At 34.0% G+C, this 17,363-nt stretch overlaps 4 protein-coding genes and 1 pseudogene across 5 annotated transcripts; 2 read left to right on the top strand and 3 right to left on the bottom strand.

Annotated features, from left to right (window-relative positions):
- Positions 1 to 783: 783 nt before the first annotated feature.
- Positions 784 to 3,026, top strand: LOC125832049 (DCC family protein At1g52590, chloroplastic). 2 transcript variants are annotated; one of them, XM_049511178.1, is made up of 5 exons: positions 784 to 1,062; positions 1,552 to 1,609; positions 2,204 to 2,311; positions 2,517 to 2,609; positions 2,693 to 3,026. In XM_049511178.1, exons 1-5 carry the CDS (start codon positions 852 to 854, stop codon positions 2,775 to 2,777), a joined length of 555 nt encoding a protein of 184 aa, XP_049367135.1. In that variant the 5' UTR covers positions 784 to 851; the 3' UTR covers positions 2,778 to 3,026. The 2 variants fall into 2 exon arrangements, with proteins under 2 accessions (XP_049367135.1, XP_049367136.1); XM_049511179.1 differs by having other exon boundaries at positions 797 to 1,062; positions 2,696 to 3,026.
- A 535-nt stretch (positions 3,027 to 3,561) lies between these two features.
- LOC125832046 (probable polygalacturonase At3g15720) lies at positions 3,562 to 6,444 on the bottom strand. Its single transcript, XM_049511175.1, has 9 exons — positions 6,282 to 6,444; positions 5,896 to 6,033; positions 5,480 to 5,653; positions 5,343 to 5,366; positions 5,036 to 5,243; positions 4,351 to 4,432; positions 4,161 to 4,266; positions 3,922 to 4,038; positions 3,562 to 3,828 (listed from the first exon to the last, which is right to left on the bottom strand). The coding sequence occupies exons 1-9, from the start codon at positions 6,423 to 6,425 to the stop codon at positions 3,598 to 3,600; spliced, it is 1,224 nt and encodes a 407-aa protein (XP_049367132.1). The 5' UTR covers positions 6,426 to 6,444; the 3' UTR covers positions 3,562 to 3,597.
- Positions 6,129 to 6,286, top strand: LOC125832728 (U2 spliceosomal RNA; annotated as a pseudogene).
- A 1,482-nt stretch (positions 6,445 to 7,926) lies between the features above and the next one.
- Positions 7,927 to 9,035, bottom strand: LOC125832047 (embryo-specific protein ATS3B-like). Its single transcript, XM_049511176.1, has 3 exons — positions 8,778 to 9,035; positions 8,543 to 8,653; positions 7,927 to 8,443 (listed from the first exon to the last, which is right to left on the bottom strand). The coding sequence occupies exons 1-3, from the start codon at positions 8,928 to 8,930 to the stop codon at positions 8,108 to 8,110; spliced, it is 600 nt and encodes a 199-aa protein (XP_049367133.1). The 5' UTR covers positions 8,931 to 9,035; the 3' UTR covers positions 7,927 to 8,107.
- An 835-nt stretch (positions 9,036 to 9,870) lies between these two features.
- On the bottom strand, positions 9,871 to 14,127 carry LOC125832051 (uncharacterized). Its single transcript, XM_049511180.1, has 5 exons — positions 13,953 to 14,127; positions 12,210 to 12,323; positions 11,798 to 11,877; positions 10,485 to 10,609; positions 9,871 to 10,303 (listed from the first exon to the last, which is right to left on the bottom strand). The coding sequence occupies exons 1-5, from the start codon at positions 14,003 to 14,005 to the stop codon at positions 10,232 to 10,234; spliced, it is 444 nt and encodes a 147-aa protein (XP_049367137.1). The 5' UTR covers positions 14,006 to 14,127; the 3' UTR covers positions 9,871 to 10,231.
- Between the last annotated feature and the right edge of the window lie 3,236 nt (positions 14,128 to 17,363).

Genomic DNA, 17,363 nt, shown 5'->3' on the forward strand with positions numbered 1-17,363 from the left:
GGCGGGCGGGTGTGTATAAATTCGGTGCATCCGGTCGAAATGATTAAATTTCAAAAAGTTTTAAGGTCAAAAACAAGTTTTCCGATTTTTTGAACTCTGCTTATCTAATTATTAGTTGTTCATTTTTTTTATTTGAAATATCATCATTGTTGAGATAGAAAAATGAAAAACTCATATAGTTAATGTGTTTCTCTAAAAATAATTAGTGATAGCTTAAATAGAAAATTTACATATCTAATAGTTTAGATATGAAATTCGAAAATCATATTTTATGTGTGTATTTAATCTAAAATGTCATTAAAGTGGGTCAAAGTCGCCATATATGTTTGGTCTAATTATGCCCTTTTATTTATTTTACTAAGTTAAAAAAAATTTGTGTCACACAAAATTTAGTTGAGAATATAATTAGTCCAATCTAATTCTCAGCTACAATTGTACAACAACTTGATTGAACATTTTTGGTAAACCGCTTTTGTATATAGCCTATAAAATGCATTCGTTATGTATTTAGAGAATTGATTTATAGTATTTGACAATGGATACAATTACTTTCATTATTGTCATTTCATTAGTATAGAATTGTTTGGTTAAATTTCTCAGAAGAGTACTACTTCCCCCCAAAAAAATTATTTTTGAAAAGTAATTTTAAAATTAATATTTATATTTATATTTAGAAGTAATACTTTTCAAAAACAATTTGGCAAATATTGATTAGAGGTATTGGTAATTCCACGTGGCCATAATATGAACGTTTTCTCTGGGACTACTAATAGCAGAGGCAAGGGCTAATTTTAATTTTTAACCACCATTTTTATCAACAATAGAACAACCGATTTTTGAAGTTGGTTCCAATGAACATGGCGATCACTTTACCCGCTAACTATGCGGGATTGACTGTAACGCGGCCGTTTCATGCTAGGTTTCGCCGGCAATTCACTCCGTTGGCAACTCTATCAACGCCACCGAACACCAGCAGTAGCAGCCGTCAAGCGGCAGTGGATTGGGTGGAGGAAACTGCTAGTTTCTTTAAGCTTGATAATCGCCCTATAATGTTATTTGACGGTATAACCTTTGATTCCTTGCGTCATTTTTCTTTTTAATTTAATTTAATTGGATTAGATTTTACATTTTTAGAAATTGTTGAAACAATGAAGGATTTTTGAATGCTGTATTTGGTTTAAATTAACTGAATTTATTGATAATTAAGAAGAAATTGAATTTAGATGTTTTTGGTGGCTCATTATCGCAAAACTTAAATTTCCTTAATGCCTAAAAGTTCAGCCTTTTTCCTCAGTTGTAGCAAAAAGAGAATTAGGCGTTTCTCAAGCATAACTTTGTCATCATTTTTATGTGGTCTGTTGTAGTCTAGTTGAAATAATTTTTTTAGTTTTGACCACAACCCTCCCGAGTGACATAACTTTCTTTGTAATATCTTGAAGTACAAGTTTAGAACTTAAATTAATTGATCTGAAAAGGCTAGCTAGCATACTGTTTTAGTGGTTTCAGATAACATTATGCGTGAAACTGAGAAATGTTTTGCATGTTTTCTAGGTGTGTGCAACCTGTGTAATGGAGGAGTAAAGTTTGTCCGTGATAATGATAATAAAAGGTTTGTGTTTTCCCTCTTCTTTTGTGTTTGGCTGAAAGGATATAGATTCAAACTTCTTTCCATATGTAAAAGGTTACAAAGTTGTTAAGTACCTTTGACAGGAGAGCAGAGTCTGATAATTCTTGTTCAGATCTTCTACCTGGTTCACCAAGTTATAAGTTGTGACCGGAGTTATGTACTAGGTCTGCTTTCAGAGATTGACCTTATGTCTCACTCTTAACATTTGTTCTATTGTACTCTGTTGTCTTGGCAAATGCTTGAGAGCTCTGTAGAGCTTGTCTGCTGCAGTCATTCTCACTAATTATATCTGGTTACTTCTATGTCAGAGATATTGTATAAATGGAAATTTGATATTGTAAACCCAGATGTCACATAGTTTTTATATAAATTTGATGCAAAGAGAGCCTCACATAGTTTTTTTTTCAGAAGATGACTCTGCTAACAGAAATTGTCTTAGCTCAGTTAATCAAGGAAATGTTATTGACTCTTAGCAGTCAGACTTCTTACTGTTGTCATCAGCAATTTCTGTTCTGTGGTTTTCTGGTTTTCTTCAAGACAGTTTTTTCTTTAATTCCTCATTCTGTTGACATCCAGGAGAATTAGGTATGAAGCTTTACAAAGTGAAGCAGGGAAGAACCTGTTGAGGAGATCTGGCAGAGCTCCTGATGACATTTCAAGTGTTGTGCTTGTTGAAAAAGATAGGTATGCTGTATGTTCCCCAGAAAAAAAAGGGGGATGGGGGGAGAAGGAGGGAAGTAAGGAGCCTGACTTTTACATATTGGAGTACACATTTTTTCCAACTTCGGCTTCAATTTACTTTTCAACTTCAATTCAAATGTTGTCCAGACGATACTAATGTTGTAGCAATCATAGCAGGAGTAACTAGTGATCACTGTTTTCATTTCAGGTCTTATGTGAAATCCGAAGCTGTTCTGAAGATTATGGAGTACATTAACTTGCCTTTCCCTCAGCTAGCCTTCTTCTTACAGTTTGTGCCTCTGTAAGTTTCACTGTTCTTATCCCAATCATGGTGGATGTAGGAATTTGCTTCACTTGTGGTGCTTAGTTTTTTCCTCATTTTAGCAGATTCATTCGAGACTTTGCATATGATAATGTTGCCAATAACCGTTATGCACTCTTTGGCCGCTCCGAATCATGTGAGATATAAATGGAGACTCTAAGCACCCTTTGGCTGCTCCAGTTCATGTGATTATACACCAAACAGAAACTGGTACTTCTTCTCTCGTGCAAGTAGAATACTCTTTTGTATAGAACATAATTTGATATAGTTTATTATGACTTGCTGTTGTCTGCATATTTAGCATCTAAACTTGATTCTTCTTGTTGTATGGTTCTGGTGTTATGACTGGTTACAGAATAGAGAAAGAAAAAACAAACAATCTTATCAATTGTTTCTCTATTGAAGTTCATACTTTTTATCCAATGTCCTATTCTGTCAATTAGTTATATCTGTTATACTAGTAACTTGTGGTTTATACATAAGTTCCAACTCTAATGAAATGCTCTACGATTTCTTTTTCCCTCTAATTTGAATAGAATGTTCTGTGTACAGAGATATTCCAGCTATCTAAAAAGGAAAATTGTGGCTCTGATTAGTTATTCAATTAAAGAATATGCATCCATAAGACTTGAATCTAATAATTGCCTAAAATAAGGACATAGATGTAAAATTGTAACAGTTGAATAGAGTGTTTTGCACAAAAACATTATTGTGGCTAATGAACAAATCAAGAAAAGAAAGTTACCGGTTTCAAGATGAAGAAAAAATATATAGTGGCTTTTGACTTCTGAGTGGTTATTCATTACAGAAACTGTATCCATATGCCTTGAATATAATAATTTCCTAAATAACGAAATAGTTATATAATAAGCCTATAATAGTTAAGAACAATGGTACATGTCTCTCCTTCTCCCTACCTACTCCTTTATTAGTCTTTGTTGAACAAGAAAGCATTGTGAAATTAAAACTATGGCGGCAGCAGACATTTCACAGCAGGGCTAGTATGAGTGTATCTTCCATGAGCATTGATGCACTTGGCATGAACAGGGTTACCGTTAACAGATGATAAATACACTCGATCAAGAAGTATGTTTTTGCAGCCAACAGTCATGCTGCAGCTCAGATTTATCACCTCGTCCATCAGGGAAGTCCCTAGTATTCCTCTGAATGTTATGTCGCTCAATGCAACTGCAGATGTCTGCATTAAATTAGTCAAAACAACCAATTAGTAATGAAATTCAACAATCAGTCCCTAGTTTCCAGTCTATATATCTTTTGGTTGTTTTCTCACATCAGTTTTGCAATTGACTCGGCTGGGACAGTAAAACTGGTCGATGATGATGGGATTGTTGACTGCAACAAATACAATTCCTTCGAAAGCAATCCTCCTTGCATACCCTTCGCCTCCCTGTTCCATTCGAAATATGTTAGCTAGTTATGGTTGTAACAGTTACTGCAGTATTTGTCAAGTGTAAATGACGAATATTATCTGAGCACTTCCAAGCTGATAAAAAATTAAGTGCACATTACCTGCCAGGTCTTAATCCTTACTCCTGCTAAGGTGTCTTTCATCGTGCAATTTCTTACGTTCACATCTTCCACTACTTCAAATCCTCCTTCTCCCAAGGATCCAATACTACAGCCATTAAAAAATTTTCAAAGGTCTTGTTTGCAATTTATAACATTCTTGTGAACTAGAATCTGAAAACCCAACAATTACCTAATACCATGGCCAGGTCCACATGTTATGCCGCTAATACTAACGTTGGACGATCCTCCTCCTATTGCAATACAGTCGTCACCTATCATAATTCATTGCCCAAAACATGTGGAGTAAACCCGTTATAATAAGAATAAATTAATCCAGATTTTGCACTCCTGAAGTAGTGTAAGTTCATGGATAAATCAAAATGGAGTTATAGTTAGAGGTTGAGCCAGGATTTGAAGTTTATGAGTTTGGGATTGTAGTTCTTTTCTATCGGACCCATGAGCTCAACTCTAACTCTGCCCTTGGTAATAATAGTAGGGATTTAACTTATATACCCTGATAGTGTAAAAACTTTTATGAAGGGAAGTCGTGGGACAACAATGAAAATTGTCTCTATATGACCTATAGCTCACTGGTTTGAATTGTGGAATCAACCATTGGTACTTGCATCAGGGTAAGTTGTCTACACCACATTTTTAATCTTAAGGTGCAATTCTTCTCCGCATCCTGCATGAAAGTGGGATATTCGTGCATCGGACTGACTCTATTTAGTGTAAAAGCTTTTAATTCAAACTTTTATAGCCTAGTCACTTGTTTTATTTTTCAGGTTAATAGTTTAACTTATCATGACTCATGAGCAACTACTGTGAAAATTATCAATGTGTATAAGTTAAATTCATCGATAGTGAAAATGTACCTGTTGCGATGAGAGAGTTGTGTATTCGTACATTAGTGCTACCGGAAACGTCAATCCCATCGGTGTTGAGACTATCACCAGGGGACATAATACGAATATTAGCAATGCTAACTTCATTGCAAGCAGTCAATATGATATGACTTCTAGCGCTTCTAATAATCGTTACTCCCCTAACTCGAAGCTGATCACATCTTCTGAAAATCAATGCCTATATATATAAAAAATATTGGATGATCATCACATTACTTTAGTATATATACGTTATACACAGGAAATTTGAAAACGATTGTGTATACTTTATACTTACAGTTGGTCCTTTGCATTGTGTTTCCTGGTAAAAAAATAATAATTCCATAGGTAAGAAATAAGCTAGAAATTTAAAGGCTTCTAGCGTTACGATTTTCTTCATGAAAAACTTTGAAAATACTAAGATTTTAAGCTTACTTGGGATGTGTTATCATTCGTGCAAGCATTTGACCACCATATATGGCCTTGGCCATCAAAAACTCCATTGCCATTTACAGTAAGATGGTTAATATTTGCAAAAGTGAGCCATGCATTGGTTGCAGCTCCATCCCATGCCGATTTTGAGTTAGGTGCAATTATATTTCCAGATACCTGCAACAGGATAAAAGAAAATCTACACTATCAGAATGATTACATATAACTGTTTATATTAAGTGGAAATGAGGAACTAGTTATAAACTCGAATATAAGACAGACAAACAACAAGAATCCTAGTTATATTACTACTAAAACACTGGAGAATTTCTGACAGACATTTTTATCAGAAATCTAAAACGATTACTTTTCTAACGAGCAAAATTCCAATGGAAATTGTAGGTGAAGGGCATCATGACCTGAATATGTATACTGGAGGGCTTGCAAGGACCATCAAATTCTGAAGGCTTAAGTAAGAATTTCTTTCTTTTTGGTATAACAAGAATTACACGACTGGATTCCGATTGACACACAGCTTCCCATGCCTTGAGGAAAGCCTGCATATTATGATACATGATCAAATGTTTACAAATTCTCACCTATATGATTAAAAAAATACGAGATAATTTTTAAGAAATTAATGTTTGTGTATACCTTTATCTTTGCCTTTTGGCTAAGATCAAGTATAGTATGAGTTTATGTGGGCCATTGACTCACACGATATTAACTCATTTTTTTTAAGAGGAAGGTCCAGAGTAGCTTGCTACTCGAAAGATAAATAAAATAAAAATAAATTTTTATGTACCGGGAGATCATCAGTTCTTCCATCTCCGACAGCCCCAAAATCGATGACATTGAAAGATTTAATATCAGCACTCCATACAGAAGAAACCATGCACAACAAAACCAAGAAAGTTACCAAGTAAAACTGCGAATTACTAATCATCATGATCTAGGTAGTACAAGAATCATGCATAGTAAGAATGTCTAAATCTTCTACTTATTATATAAATAAAGCATAGACTAATTAAAAGCCATGATTCCCTCCACTACTTAAGATGTAAGTAACAAATCACAATAACTAGCATACATTTTCGTATCAAAACAACTACGCCATCCATTCCATTTTACGCAACACAATTAAGAGTACGAAAATTAAACCAACTAATTTTCAACGTAAATTTACATATTTAAAGAAATTGAAAACGATTAATGAAAAAATCATTAGACTCTCCAAATAGCTAATAATATTAGTGTCACATAAAAAGGCGGAAATTATGAAATATAAAATTCGTCCACCATTTGCCAGTATCATTTTTTCATATAAACTAAATACATATATTTGACTAACGTTTTTTTTTTTTAAAGATCAAGTTGCTTAACCCTCTTGGATCTCTCACTTTTTCTCGCCTATCGAAGCAAATAATAGAAAGAATATCTAACTTCTTGCAATACGAATTACGCAAGTAGTATTATTTGGACTTTTTAGTTGCGTTCAAAGTCTACAAAAGAAAAGAAAATGCTTATCGTACGTACTATATAAATTCGAGGAAACTTATTAATATTAATTTAAATAGTGGTACGATTGATCGAGCCTCCTTTATCACTTCAGTCGAAAGGCAAGCAACCAAAAATAAATAGAATTATAAATACCAACAATAATGATTAACCTATATTATCTAGCTACTAGATTGATATTTCAACCTACATGTTGTAATTCCATTTGGTTCAAATTTCACCAAGTTTTCCTGCTTACAAAAAATAAATTCAACAACGTTGGATACATATATAGGAAAAGTTTGGCATAAGGCTAAGGCAGGTAGAATTATTTGATTTTATTCAGTTATTATAATTTGGTATACTAATAATAATACAGTAGTTATAAATTAGCAGCCTTATTTAAAAGTACTAGAAATTTGACTTTACATTGGAGTTGGACTACAAAGATTATTTTAGCAGGAATTAAAGAACTAACAAGAATTATTTCCTAAAGTAGATCTGCTTGCTACTTCAGTCTAACGGTATTGATAACCAATTTTTTAATGGAAAAAATCTGAGATTCGTTGTATCTCGTGATTGAGTCTTTTAGCTTGTTTGGATGGTTATTGACTTGTTGCTTATTGTATTGTGTCGTTAATTGTTACTTTGAGTTATATTACATCGCATCGTTAAATCTATCTTTGAATAACAAAGAAAAGTCTTATGTCATGTCACAGTCAATTTGATACGATCACGTTTTGATAATGCTATCTGATACTAATTTACACCATGTGTGGAAATTTCATTTGTAAATTTAAACTAAATTGAAAACACACTTTTATTTAATCATAATATCTTCATCAATGATCGTCATTGAGATATCTAACTTCTTCCAATACATCCCTAAGGATAGCACATCTTGCTAAACCTACGAATATCGAAAATTTGTCTTGCATTTTAACAATGTAAAATAGACCAAAGTAACTAACTTTACCATACTTAAGTGGCATTAACATTCACTTTATTTATTACAACAAGACATGAATAACCCAAAAAGAAATTGTTCAAGCCATCCCACAAATCCCATTGGACTAGGCAGGCTTTCCATTCAAGGCCCAATTTAGAAAGAAACAACCAAAAGGCCCATAAACTCTAACCACGAAATAGCCCAGCAACTGTATACAACATAGTGGAACCAACAGAAAGCAAACTCCAGCCCAAGTTTCCGGCAGATTTCACAGCACGTGAACGGCAGTAATTGTGGCCGTACCAAGTGTTTCCGGGGATGGCAACATTGTAGATGAAGGTGACGGCTTTCGAGTTGTAGCCGTAGATGGTAACATCATACGGTATCCATCCATCGTATCCGCTCCTGTACAGGTACACATAACAGATCTGATACGTACATGGACCGTATACCGTATACGTATCCTTCGAACACCGCTCAAAAGCCCTGCTTGCTGGGTCATCTATCCGCGGTGCATAAACCTGGGGGAAAAAATGGTATTCCGATCCGTATTGGACAATTGAACAGTAAAATTAAAACAAATTGGAGCTTAAAGCTGTATGAGAATCGGTATTTGTTACCTGATTTCCATAAGCATCGCCAAAGGCTAGACTAATTTGGTCTCTGGTGTAAGTTGGAGATGAGCAGCTTGTCCTTATGCTTACCGTAAATGAACAGCGTGCATTTTGTCCCTAGAATATTCAGATTAATCGGTGCTCAAAACAAATTGTTTGGTTAATTAATTGAATATATCAAATTTTCTGAACTTGATATTGCGGAACAAAAAAAAAAGAAGAAGAAATGACTGAATCGTACCTGGTGCAGAGTGGTGTTGATTATGTCGAGGGATGATAAAGGCTGGGGCAAGAACACGATGGATCTTGATGCTTGGACACCGGAAGTTATGGAAGCGACGGTGATAACGAGAAGAAAGAGCATCGCCGGCCGGCTGGTCATGGCTGGTGACATCGAGAACCCTCTGTTAGGAAGACTTGTTAACCAGTTTTTGGAATATGATATGGCAATCGGCGTTTACTAATTTGTGGCGAAACTTGGAACGGTACACGACTAATGCTTGGAGAGAGGGTATATTTGTCATTCCGCGTCTAATGAGCGTAGACAGAAGGTATCAGGTGGCAGGTAAAACGGATGGCTGGTGCTACAAATAGTACAAACGTGTTTGGCATGCAAAAAATATTTAAATTTAAGCATCTGGAAATAAAACTGACAATATACCTTACGAATGAGGTATAAATATGCAAAATATATAAAGGAAAAAATTCTGTATACACTTATCTTTTCCAAACTTTACTTGTGAAATTTCACGAATAAATTTTTACCGCAGGGCAAGGAAGAGTAGTAGACTATCTTTTAGAGTCTGGACACAGTATTGGCTTATTCGTGGCGCTATGTATCTTAGTGAGCAAGTATATGGACATTCTCGTCAAATCCAATAAAAAAAATTCGGATGTGTTTTAAGTATCTGATAGGGATGGTTTGTTTGGTAGCTGGAGCTGCGGTTCCTTATGTCAATCTTAACTGTTGAAAATAAATACACAAATAGTCCTTATCTGAACTCTACTTCCTGGTTTAGACTTCAAGCATGTTCTTTCAGAAATTTCTGGTTAGACTCAAAATTGATGATATATTAAAATTTCAGAACAAGATAATGTATTATTGTGGCTAGCATAACTTTTAATTTTTTTTTGTGTAGATGTAAGAAGTTAGGGTAAAATCCATAGCATTTTGGTGTTGAATATGATTTTATTAGGGGAGGCTGGTGAGAGAGGGAAGTAGCACGCACCCACAGTGGTTCATTACTGGACATTGACACACAAGCCAAGGCAAAACTACTAAGTTTAAGAAAGAGAAGTTACATAGTTAAAGACCATTAATGAACACACACAAATTCAGAGGTCGGAAACCATATTCCGTTCAATTGAAAGGGTAATATAAAGATACAATCCTCAAATAACCAACTCAAACAAGTCGAATAATGTGGAGAAGGAAAAGGAATCCATTCATCCCTTTCTCCACTTTTCAAAGGTTATGGTCCTCCATAATTAGAAAGCAGTATGGGGAGTGATTTTTCTTATCTGGCCAAGTAAATAAATCAAATTAAAGAGCTAAAACCTGCTAATAAAATTACTAACAGATAGTCCATAATCCAAAAAAAGATACAAAACATGCATTAAAACTACACTTGACGTACAGAGTACAGCTTGAGTCCCAGAAGCTTTGCATAAACAAGAGACTGGGAAAAATCTTCATCAGAACTCTGTTGGTGGCTTCAACCTAACAAGTCTCTTGATTCTATCTTTGTCAATGTTTTCAAGCAACCCCTTCAAAATACAAAAGCGGAATAATATCATTAGCCAGACAGCAGCAAGTTAATTATAGCTTTAAGAATTTCATAACCACTGTATGCTTCTCCAACTAGAAACATACTGTAATACTTGAGAAGATGAGAGTTTCAAGCTTGTGAAATTATTTATGTTACAACACAGAGACATTTTATCTTACCGTCCACACAATTTCATCCAGGCACAAGCAAATCTTTCCATACTTATCCAAGAAAAGTCTCTCTGTTGGAGGTTTTCCACATACATCCTTGATAGCAGATGTTATAACAAAGATTGCTTCAGACACTGCAAATAAAGCCAATAAGTCTATATAAAAGAATGGAAAAGACAAGTTTGATGATGCCACATACAAGTGTAAAACAGACATCCCAAATATATGGAAAAGCTATCCAGGTAATCCCCGCTGACAAGAGACCACACAACATAACCTCACTGATGGAGGTTGCCATAACAACATCAGCAGACATGTAGATTTTGTGGTTCCCATAATGGAAGCTACAATGGGATTTGTCATCTAAGCTAATGTGGTAGCATTAGTGGTTGCCTTCCCCCTCTAGAGAATAACACACCTCAAGTATAAGAAAAATAAGCTCAATTATGTAATCTACACTAAAATATCGAAGGACATCAAATAAGCTTCACATAGAAAATCTATTTTTCATGGAATGAACACAATGATGCAATTAGGTAGACAACCTAAAAGTAAGCTGCACATTACGTTTTAATCGCAGATAACTCAATCATTTATATTTAGGTATACACACTCTTCTAGAGTAGATCTTGAATAATAACTCCAATATTTAATAGAGTCAAAACAATGGCAGGAAAACTATTAATTAGTAAGTTGACTTTATTTTTTATCACGGCGATATCCGGACAACATGTCCACACCTCGACTATTCCATCAGATACCTGCAACTTAGAAAACTTTGCCTGCCAAGGCACAGGCAGATGAAACAAACCACCTAATTTTTGACTCGCTAAATTTGAACCTAATCTTCGACAGTATTAATCCCTCTTCATTGACCGCTAAATACACCTTTAGGTACTTGGTAAGTTGACTTATATTTAGAGATTTCTTTTAATGCACACAAAAGAAAGGATGATTTACTTAAAGACAAAATGGCAACATCTCAAATCATGAAATCATCTTAGTTTGGAACATTCAGAAACTTCAAAGTTTGCAAGGGCATTGGTGTTCACATAATTAAGATCAGAACTGGTTTGCCTTCTTCAACTCAACCACCTAAATTAATTGCCAAAAGCATGCTTTAAGCTACATGAAGACGGCATAAACAGCATATCTAAATAAAGCTTATACATATGAGACGAAGACAACACAATTTACAGTATCTTTTCAACATAAATTAATTGCTAATGAGGCCTTAAAAATTGTACCATGCATCAGGAAAGCTTTATTTTTTTCGTTTAAACATAAAGGTTAATGACTTAAAGTGTATGTGATACACTTACACGCAAGTTCATCATATGCATCCTTTCCTACAACATAGATGTTGACATCTCCAAGTACTGTGTATACAATGTAAACAGACCTGCAGATGAAAAGTTTGTGAGAAGACTATAGATAGAAACAGTCCTAACTCCTAATTATTAGCAAACCACCCTAAACTACAATAACTTTTTATTAAGGTTCAGCTGAGAGGAGAGTGCTTTCCAGAAGCAAGCAGCCAATTGACATAAATTCAATTCCAAACACTACAAAGGGGGAAACTTGGAAGCGATCAATCTTGCCCATCAGCACAAAGTTCCTCTCAGTGTCACCTCCCTCCTCACCTCTCTAACCAACAGTTGTTTTTTATTTATTATGTTATTACCATTGGTCAGGAATATTTGTCCAAGTAACCACAAAAACAAATTTACATACTTGTGGCAAGCCACTAGGAGTTCTTCATTCTTAATCCCTCTAAGGTTCTCCGCACCCAGCTTAACTAGGAAAGACCTCCAATGCAGACGCTCCTCTGCTGGTACTCCATTAAAACTGCAAGTGAAAAGATTAAAAGAGGTCATTTCTGCCTGGAAAAGAAAAGGTAAAAAAATTGTTTTCTGTATGAAAAATAAAAGCCCCTTTCCCTCTGGAGAAACTTTGATTGAAGGAACAATAGAATAGTTATCTTATTGGTGGGATGTATCCATAAAAAACAAAGAAGAAAAGGCACTGTCCCATATGTATATTGATGTCATTAACTCCTAGTGCGATACAAATTGAAAAAAGATAATGGAAGTCTTCAGATTTTAAGTCCATGATCTAATGTTTCAATTTTTTAGGCTCACTTAGTTTCAGGAAAATGACACAATAAATGAATATTTAATACACAGAGTCAATAACGAATAGTCGAAATAGACGAGTGCAACATTAGTATTTTAAATTTTTTTAGAGAATGTAAATTAGTATTAGTACTATGAAATAGGATGATAAACATCAAAGTGATGGATAGCTTTTAAAAATGGCTGTAAGACTAGTGATTTTGTATGAGAATGAATATTGGGCCTTACACAAGATGAACATAGAATGCGACTATAAGATGGATGACGATTATAGAAAATTAGACAGTATTAGAATGATCAGCGCCAATAGAAGGACAAATAGCACACATAGGAGATGATGATAAATGGTTCCTTAGATTGGTCTGGTCATGCCATATGAAGACCTCCATATGTATGAGTCGTTAGGTAGCATACCATAAAAAGGAAGGTGTTTAAAGGGCATAGAGTATACCTAAAATTACATTGAGAAAAATGTCTGAAATGATTCTTATAGACAATAACAGAAACTCCATTTATTAGTTCCAGTGTTTTCTGGGACTTAATTTAGTCAGTAGAGAATGAAGAGAATATAGTGTTGAAGAAGTCTAACTTGTGGAGTATTGGATGTTACAAGTCAAAAAGGAGAAAATGGATATTCAGGATCTCTATAACCAACTACAATTCAACTAGCTTAGAATCAAGTCGCATTGTAGTAGACTAATAATTATAGGTGTTGATCAAAAGCCACCCCTCAAGTCATAAAAATTCTAGAGTTTGGAGGAAATCGACTTCAACACACACACAGAGCAAATTGAATACAGAAGATTTCTTTTGCTCTTTCTTTGTTCTCTTCATTAAATGCTTTCCTCGTTCTTCCTCCACTTGTGGTGTGCTAAGAGGGACTCAGGATAATGCACCTAAGGATGTGGCCTAGCTATCGCAGGTTTTGCAATTGCAAAAATACTAGGTGATTTCTTCTCATATGTCTTAGCCTTGGATTGAGTAACCTGTTACCTGATGGTGGTTGGAGAGCGAGCATCCAGTGGAATTAGTCGAGGTGCCTAGGAGAGGGAGGCATCCAGTGGAAATCGGTCCCAAGACACCCCGGCTATAAAAATAAAAAGGAACTCGGGGTAATATGCAATATGGAGAAGCATCCATTTAATGGAATGCAAAATTGAGCAATGATTTCCAATCAAACAGAACACAGCCCCCCAAAAAACAATAAAACTAGAAACTAAACACAAATTAGCGGATCTATGTAACAGATACCATAAGCAATAAATAAATCTAATAGACAAAGCATCGATTCAAACAGGAAATTCTCAAGTAATCGTTTACGGAAAAAAAATCAGTATGTTACCGTTCGACGAGGATGTTGCCCTCTGAGTTGGAAAATAAGACCGCCAGAAGCATTTTCAAATCCTTATTCAAATGCGATTGTCTGCTGATCTGATCACTGATCGGAAAACTCGGATCACAAATCGCGTTTTCAGGCGTTGAAGAATTTTGACTGCTAATTCTATTTTGACCTCTGTCTTACCCACCCAATACTAACTATTTCTTTGTCTTTTCTGTTTCTTTTCTTATTGAGTCAAAAATAAAATAAAAATTTATCTTCTTGTAATTTCATTTATTTATTTTTTCAGTAACGAGAGAACTCTCGTTACTGAAAAAAATCAACTCTCATTAAAACCTTCAAAAGTTGTATACACTTAGTAGACGTTTGATCATGCGATATCATATCACAATGTGAAATCGTGAGATGGAATCAGCATTTAGATATGCGATTTTACGCTGATTTCATCTCATGATTTCATGATATGACAATTTCATATCATGATTGGGGATTTTTTAAATACAAAAATTGACCAACAAGTTTATATTTTGTTAAAACAACCCACATTATATTTACTAAACATTTATTTCATATGTAAATAAAATTAATAATCACATCATTACTTTTTAAAATTTATTATTCTCACCAACATAAAATTTATTATTGATTTCAATTTGGTGAATATAAATGATAAAGTAAGAATTGATTTGGTGAATACAAATACAAAAAGAGGGAGTAATACTTTTTTGGTTTTTCATAATAAAAAAAACTTTTCTTTCGCCTACATATGAAAATGTTTAAAGCAATTTAATATGACAAAGGACAAAATTGGTGATGTATGTTTGATAATCACTACTTCCAATATGTTTGAGTTTAGCACGAAATTAACGCACTGAAAATGTGCAATTGCACACAAGTGAAACAAGACATGAACATATGATATTGACACACAAGTAAAAGTTGTCATAACTTGTACAATGTTACATAATTATTTGCGATAATACCAAAGGGACGATGAAATATTTATGGTCTATGAGCATGAAAATATAATTGCGAATGATATTGACCAACAAATGGCTCAAAGTAACAATGTTGGTTTGCCTTCTCGGTCATATGATAGAGAAATGCAAGTTCAACGTGAGAAAATTGTTCGTATTATGTGGGAGGATTATATTAAAGACTAGTACATTACAATTTATGTTCAATTTTTTTTATTGAATTAAAGTTAGATAAAACAATTAATTAAGTGGAAAACAGATAGCTTTATAATACTTTATTAGGCGATTTTATAATTTTTTGTTTATTTGATAAGATTGAATAAACAATTGAGTTTATTTTAATAGTTTTACAACTTATGAGATTCTTATGTTTTTAGAAAATATACAACACAAAAATTTCATATTGCATGTCCAAACAAAACTTCAACTTCATCTCATGATTCCATATTATGATGGATCATATCATAATTCTATATCGCATGGCCAAACGGGCCCTTAATATGTTTTGGATTTATGGTAATCATCTTTTTACCACATTCTTTTTGTCTTTGGCTACCTAAATTATATACATCTATATGGATTGGTAATATATATATAAGTCATTTATTCTATTTGATTTATATTTTTATATGTTGAAAAAATGAATTTTTGACCAAAATAAGCCATTGTTTAAATTAATTCACCAAAATAGTATGTTTTTAAATTTTTTTACGAAACTAGTATAAACGTAGTCCACAGTAACGTTTTATGCTTTATTTTATTTTTAAAAATTTAATGAGAAAAAGACGGACTGCTAACGGCATTAAATAATAATACGTAACTAGGAATCACGTTTTAACTCTAATACGTTATTGGGAATAACGTTTTAAGCATATATCTTTTAATCCTAAACTAGAATTAAAAAAAAACCCCAATTTAGTTGTACTAATTACAGAAGAAAAGAAAGAGAGATTCACGAAAGACCCAAAAAAAACGGTCTTCTTTCTCCTAACCCACCTTCAGGTTGCAATTATGGCGATAAACAAAAACACATCTTCTTGCTCTTACAGAATCGACGCTAATCTTTACTCGATTTGAAACCCTTTTGTTCTATACAAGAGATTTGAGAGTTTTGTTCGACTACTGAAGATTAGACACACTACAAGAGATTAGAGGTGAAACTTTCAAAAATTTGAAGGACGTCTGTAGATTTGCTTAAAAAAGGGTCAAAAACCTTTGAAAAGGAAGAATTTTTTTTTTGATTGAGGTAATTTTGTGATACATTGATATAGTTTATCTTATAGTTGATGAATTTGTTGTTTACCTTTTTGTTAAAAAATGACATTTTAGTTTCTGTTTTTTCCTTTTTATGAGAATAAGAAATTATATGTACTTGAAACTTTTTGAGTGATGATATTCAATTTCCTCAACAGTTGCGACTCTTATAGAAAAGCTTATATTTTAATTGATATGATTGAAAATGTTCATGGTGAAGCATTTGAGGAAAGTTTCTAAGTTACGTTACACTTGAGTTTGATTTTCTTTGTTAGTTTGGTTCATTATTTTAAAAATAATTACTTATGTATAGGTATTTCTTTTATGGATGCTAATAATGCATACCAATTGGATCCCGATCCACTTGATCCGTGTGTATTAACTGAACAGCTCACTCGTAGGTCACGAGATATATGGATAGGAAATGATAATATGATTTTGAACACAAGGAAATGTGATGGGAAGTTTTGGGACCTAGTAAATGAACATCCTATCCATCCACAAGTTCTAGATGTGATTAAATTATCCGGATTATATGGTGTTTATAGATCTCATAAGCCTGTTATAGATCGTAGTTTAATCACTGCACTAGTTGAAAAATGTTGTCCTGAGACTCATACATTCCATTTTTAGGACGGGTGAGGCTACGATCACTTTACAAGATGTGGAGATATTGTATGGCTTACCCGTGAAAGGTAATCCAGTAGTTGGGTATGAGCCACATAGGTCCGTAGTAAATTGGCAAAATATTTGTCAAAGATTATTAGGTTTTACTCCACACCCTCAAGACTTTAAACATAGTAGTCTCAAGGTCTTTGCGCTTAATGCACACTTGCGACTTCAGCCACGGTTGCCTGACTTGGCAACACAGGATATGGTCAACGAGAAGGCTAGGTGTTATATGTTTTGGATGATTGTTGGTTTAATGTTGGCAGACACATCTGGCGGTCTTTTAAAGCTTATGTACTTGCCTATGCTGGAAGATATCACTGCAATAGGGTCTTACAGCTGGGGTAGTGCAACCCTAGCATACTTGTATCGCTTTCTTTGTAAAGCCTCCCAAAGTACCCAAAATGAGATTGCTGAATTCCTACCACTACTTCAGGTATGCCCAATAATTACACTTATTATTTATTCAAATTTTATCTAGTTTATAATTATCTATTATGTTTAGATTTGGGCA

Source organism: Solanum verrucosum, unplaced genomic scaffold (assembly GCF_900185275.1).
Source record: "Solanum verrucosum unplaced genomic scaffold, falcon-dt-bn FXZP01000009.1, whole genome shotgun sequence".
NCBI lineage: Eukaryota > Viridiplantae > Streptophyta > Magnoliopsida > Solanales > Solanaceae > Solanum > Solanum verrucosum.

What these genes read in the sequence shown, in the direction of transcription:
- LOC125832047 (XM_049511176.1), bottom strand. Translation starts at nt 8,930, where the DNA reads ATGTCACCAGCCATGACCAGCCGGCCGGCGATGCTCTTTCTTCTCGTT. An exon ending in TCAACACCACTCTGCACCAG is followed by an intron (nt 8,654 to 8,777) that starts GTACGATTCAGT and finishes TGAATATTCTAG; the next exon opens with GGACAAAATGCACGCTGTTC. An exon ending in GCGATGCTTATGGAAATCAG is followed by an intron (nt 8,444 to 8,542) that starts GTAACAAATACC and finishes TTTTTCCCCCAG; the next exon opens with GTTTATGCACCGCGGATAGA.
- LOC125832051 (XM_049511180.1), bottom strand. Translation starts at nt 14,005, where the DNA reads ATGCTTCTGGCGGTCTTATTTTCCAACTCAGAGGGCAACATCCTCGTC. An exon ending in CTCCTAGTGGCTTGCCACAA is followed by an intron (nt 11,878 to 12,209) that starts GTATGTAAATTT and finishes TTTCATCTGCAG; the next exon opens with GTCTGTTTACATTGTATACA. An exon ending in TGGATGAAATTGTGTGGACG is followed by an intron (nt 10,304 to 10,484) that starts GTAAGATAAAAT and finishes TGTATTTTGAAG; the next exon opens with GGGTTGCTTGAAAACATTGA.
- LOC125832049 (XM_049511178.1), top strand. Translation starts at nt 852, where the DNA reads ATGAACATGGCGATCACTTTACCCGCTAACTATGCGGGATTGACTGTA. An exon ending in CCCTATAATGTTATTTGACG is followed by an intron (nt 1,063 to 1,551) that starts GTATAACCTTTG and finishes CATGTTTTCTAG; the next exon opens with GTGTGTGCAACCTGTGTAAT. An exon ending in CGTGATAATGATAATAAAAG is followed by an intron (nt 1,610 to 2,203) that starts GTTTGTGTTTTC and finishes GTTGACATCCAG; the next exon opens with GAGAATTAGGTATGAAGCTT.
- LOC125832046 (XM_049511175.1), bottom strand. Translation starts at nt 6,425, where the DNA reads ATGATGATTAGTAATTCGCAGTTTTACTTGGTAACTTTCTTGGTTTTG. An exon ending in CGAATGATAACACATCCCAA is followed by an intron (nt 5,367 to 5,479) that starts GTAAGCTTAAAA and finishes TTTTTTTACCAG; the next exon opens with GAAACACAATGCAAAGGACC. An exon ending in CACAATGCAAAGGACCAACT is followed by an intron (nt 5,244 to 5,342) that starts GTAAGTATAAAG and finishes TTATATATATAG; the next exon opens with GCATTGATTTTCAGAAGATG.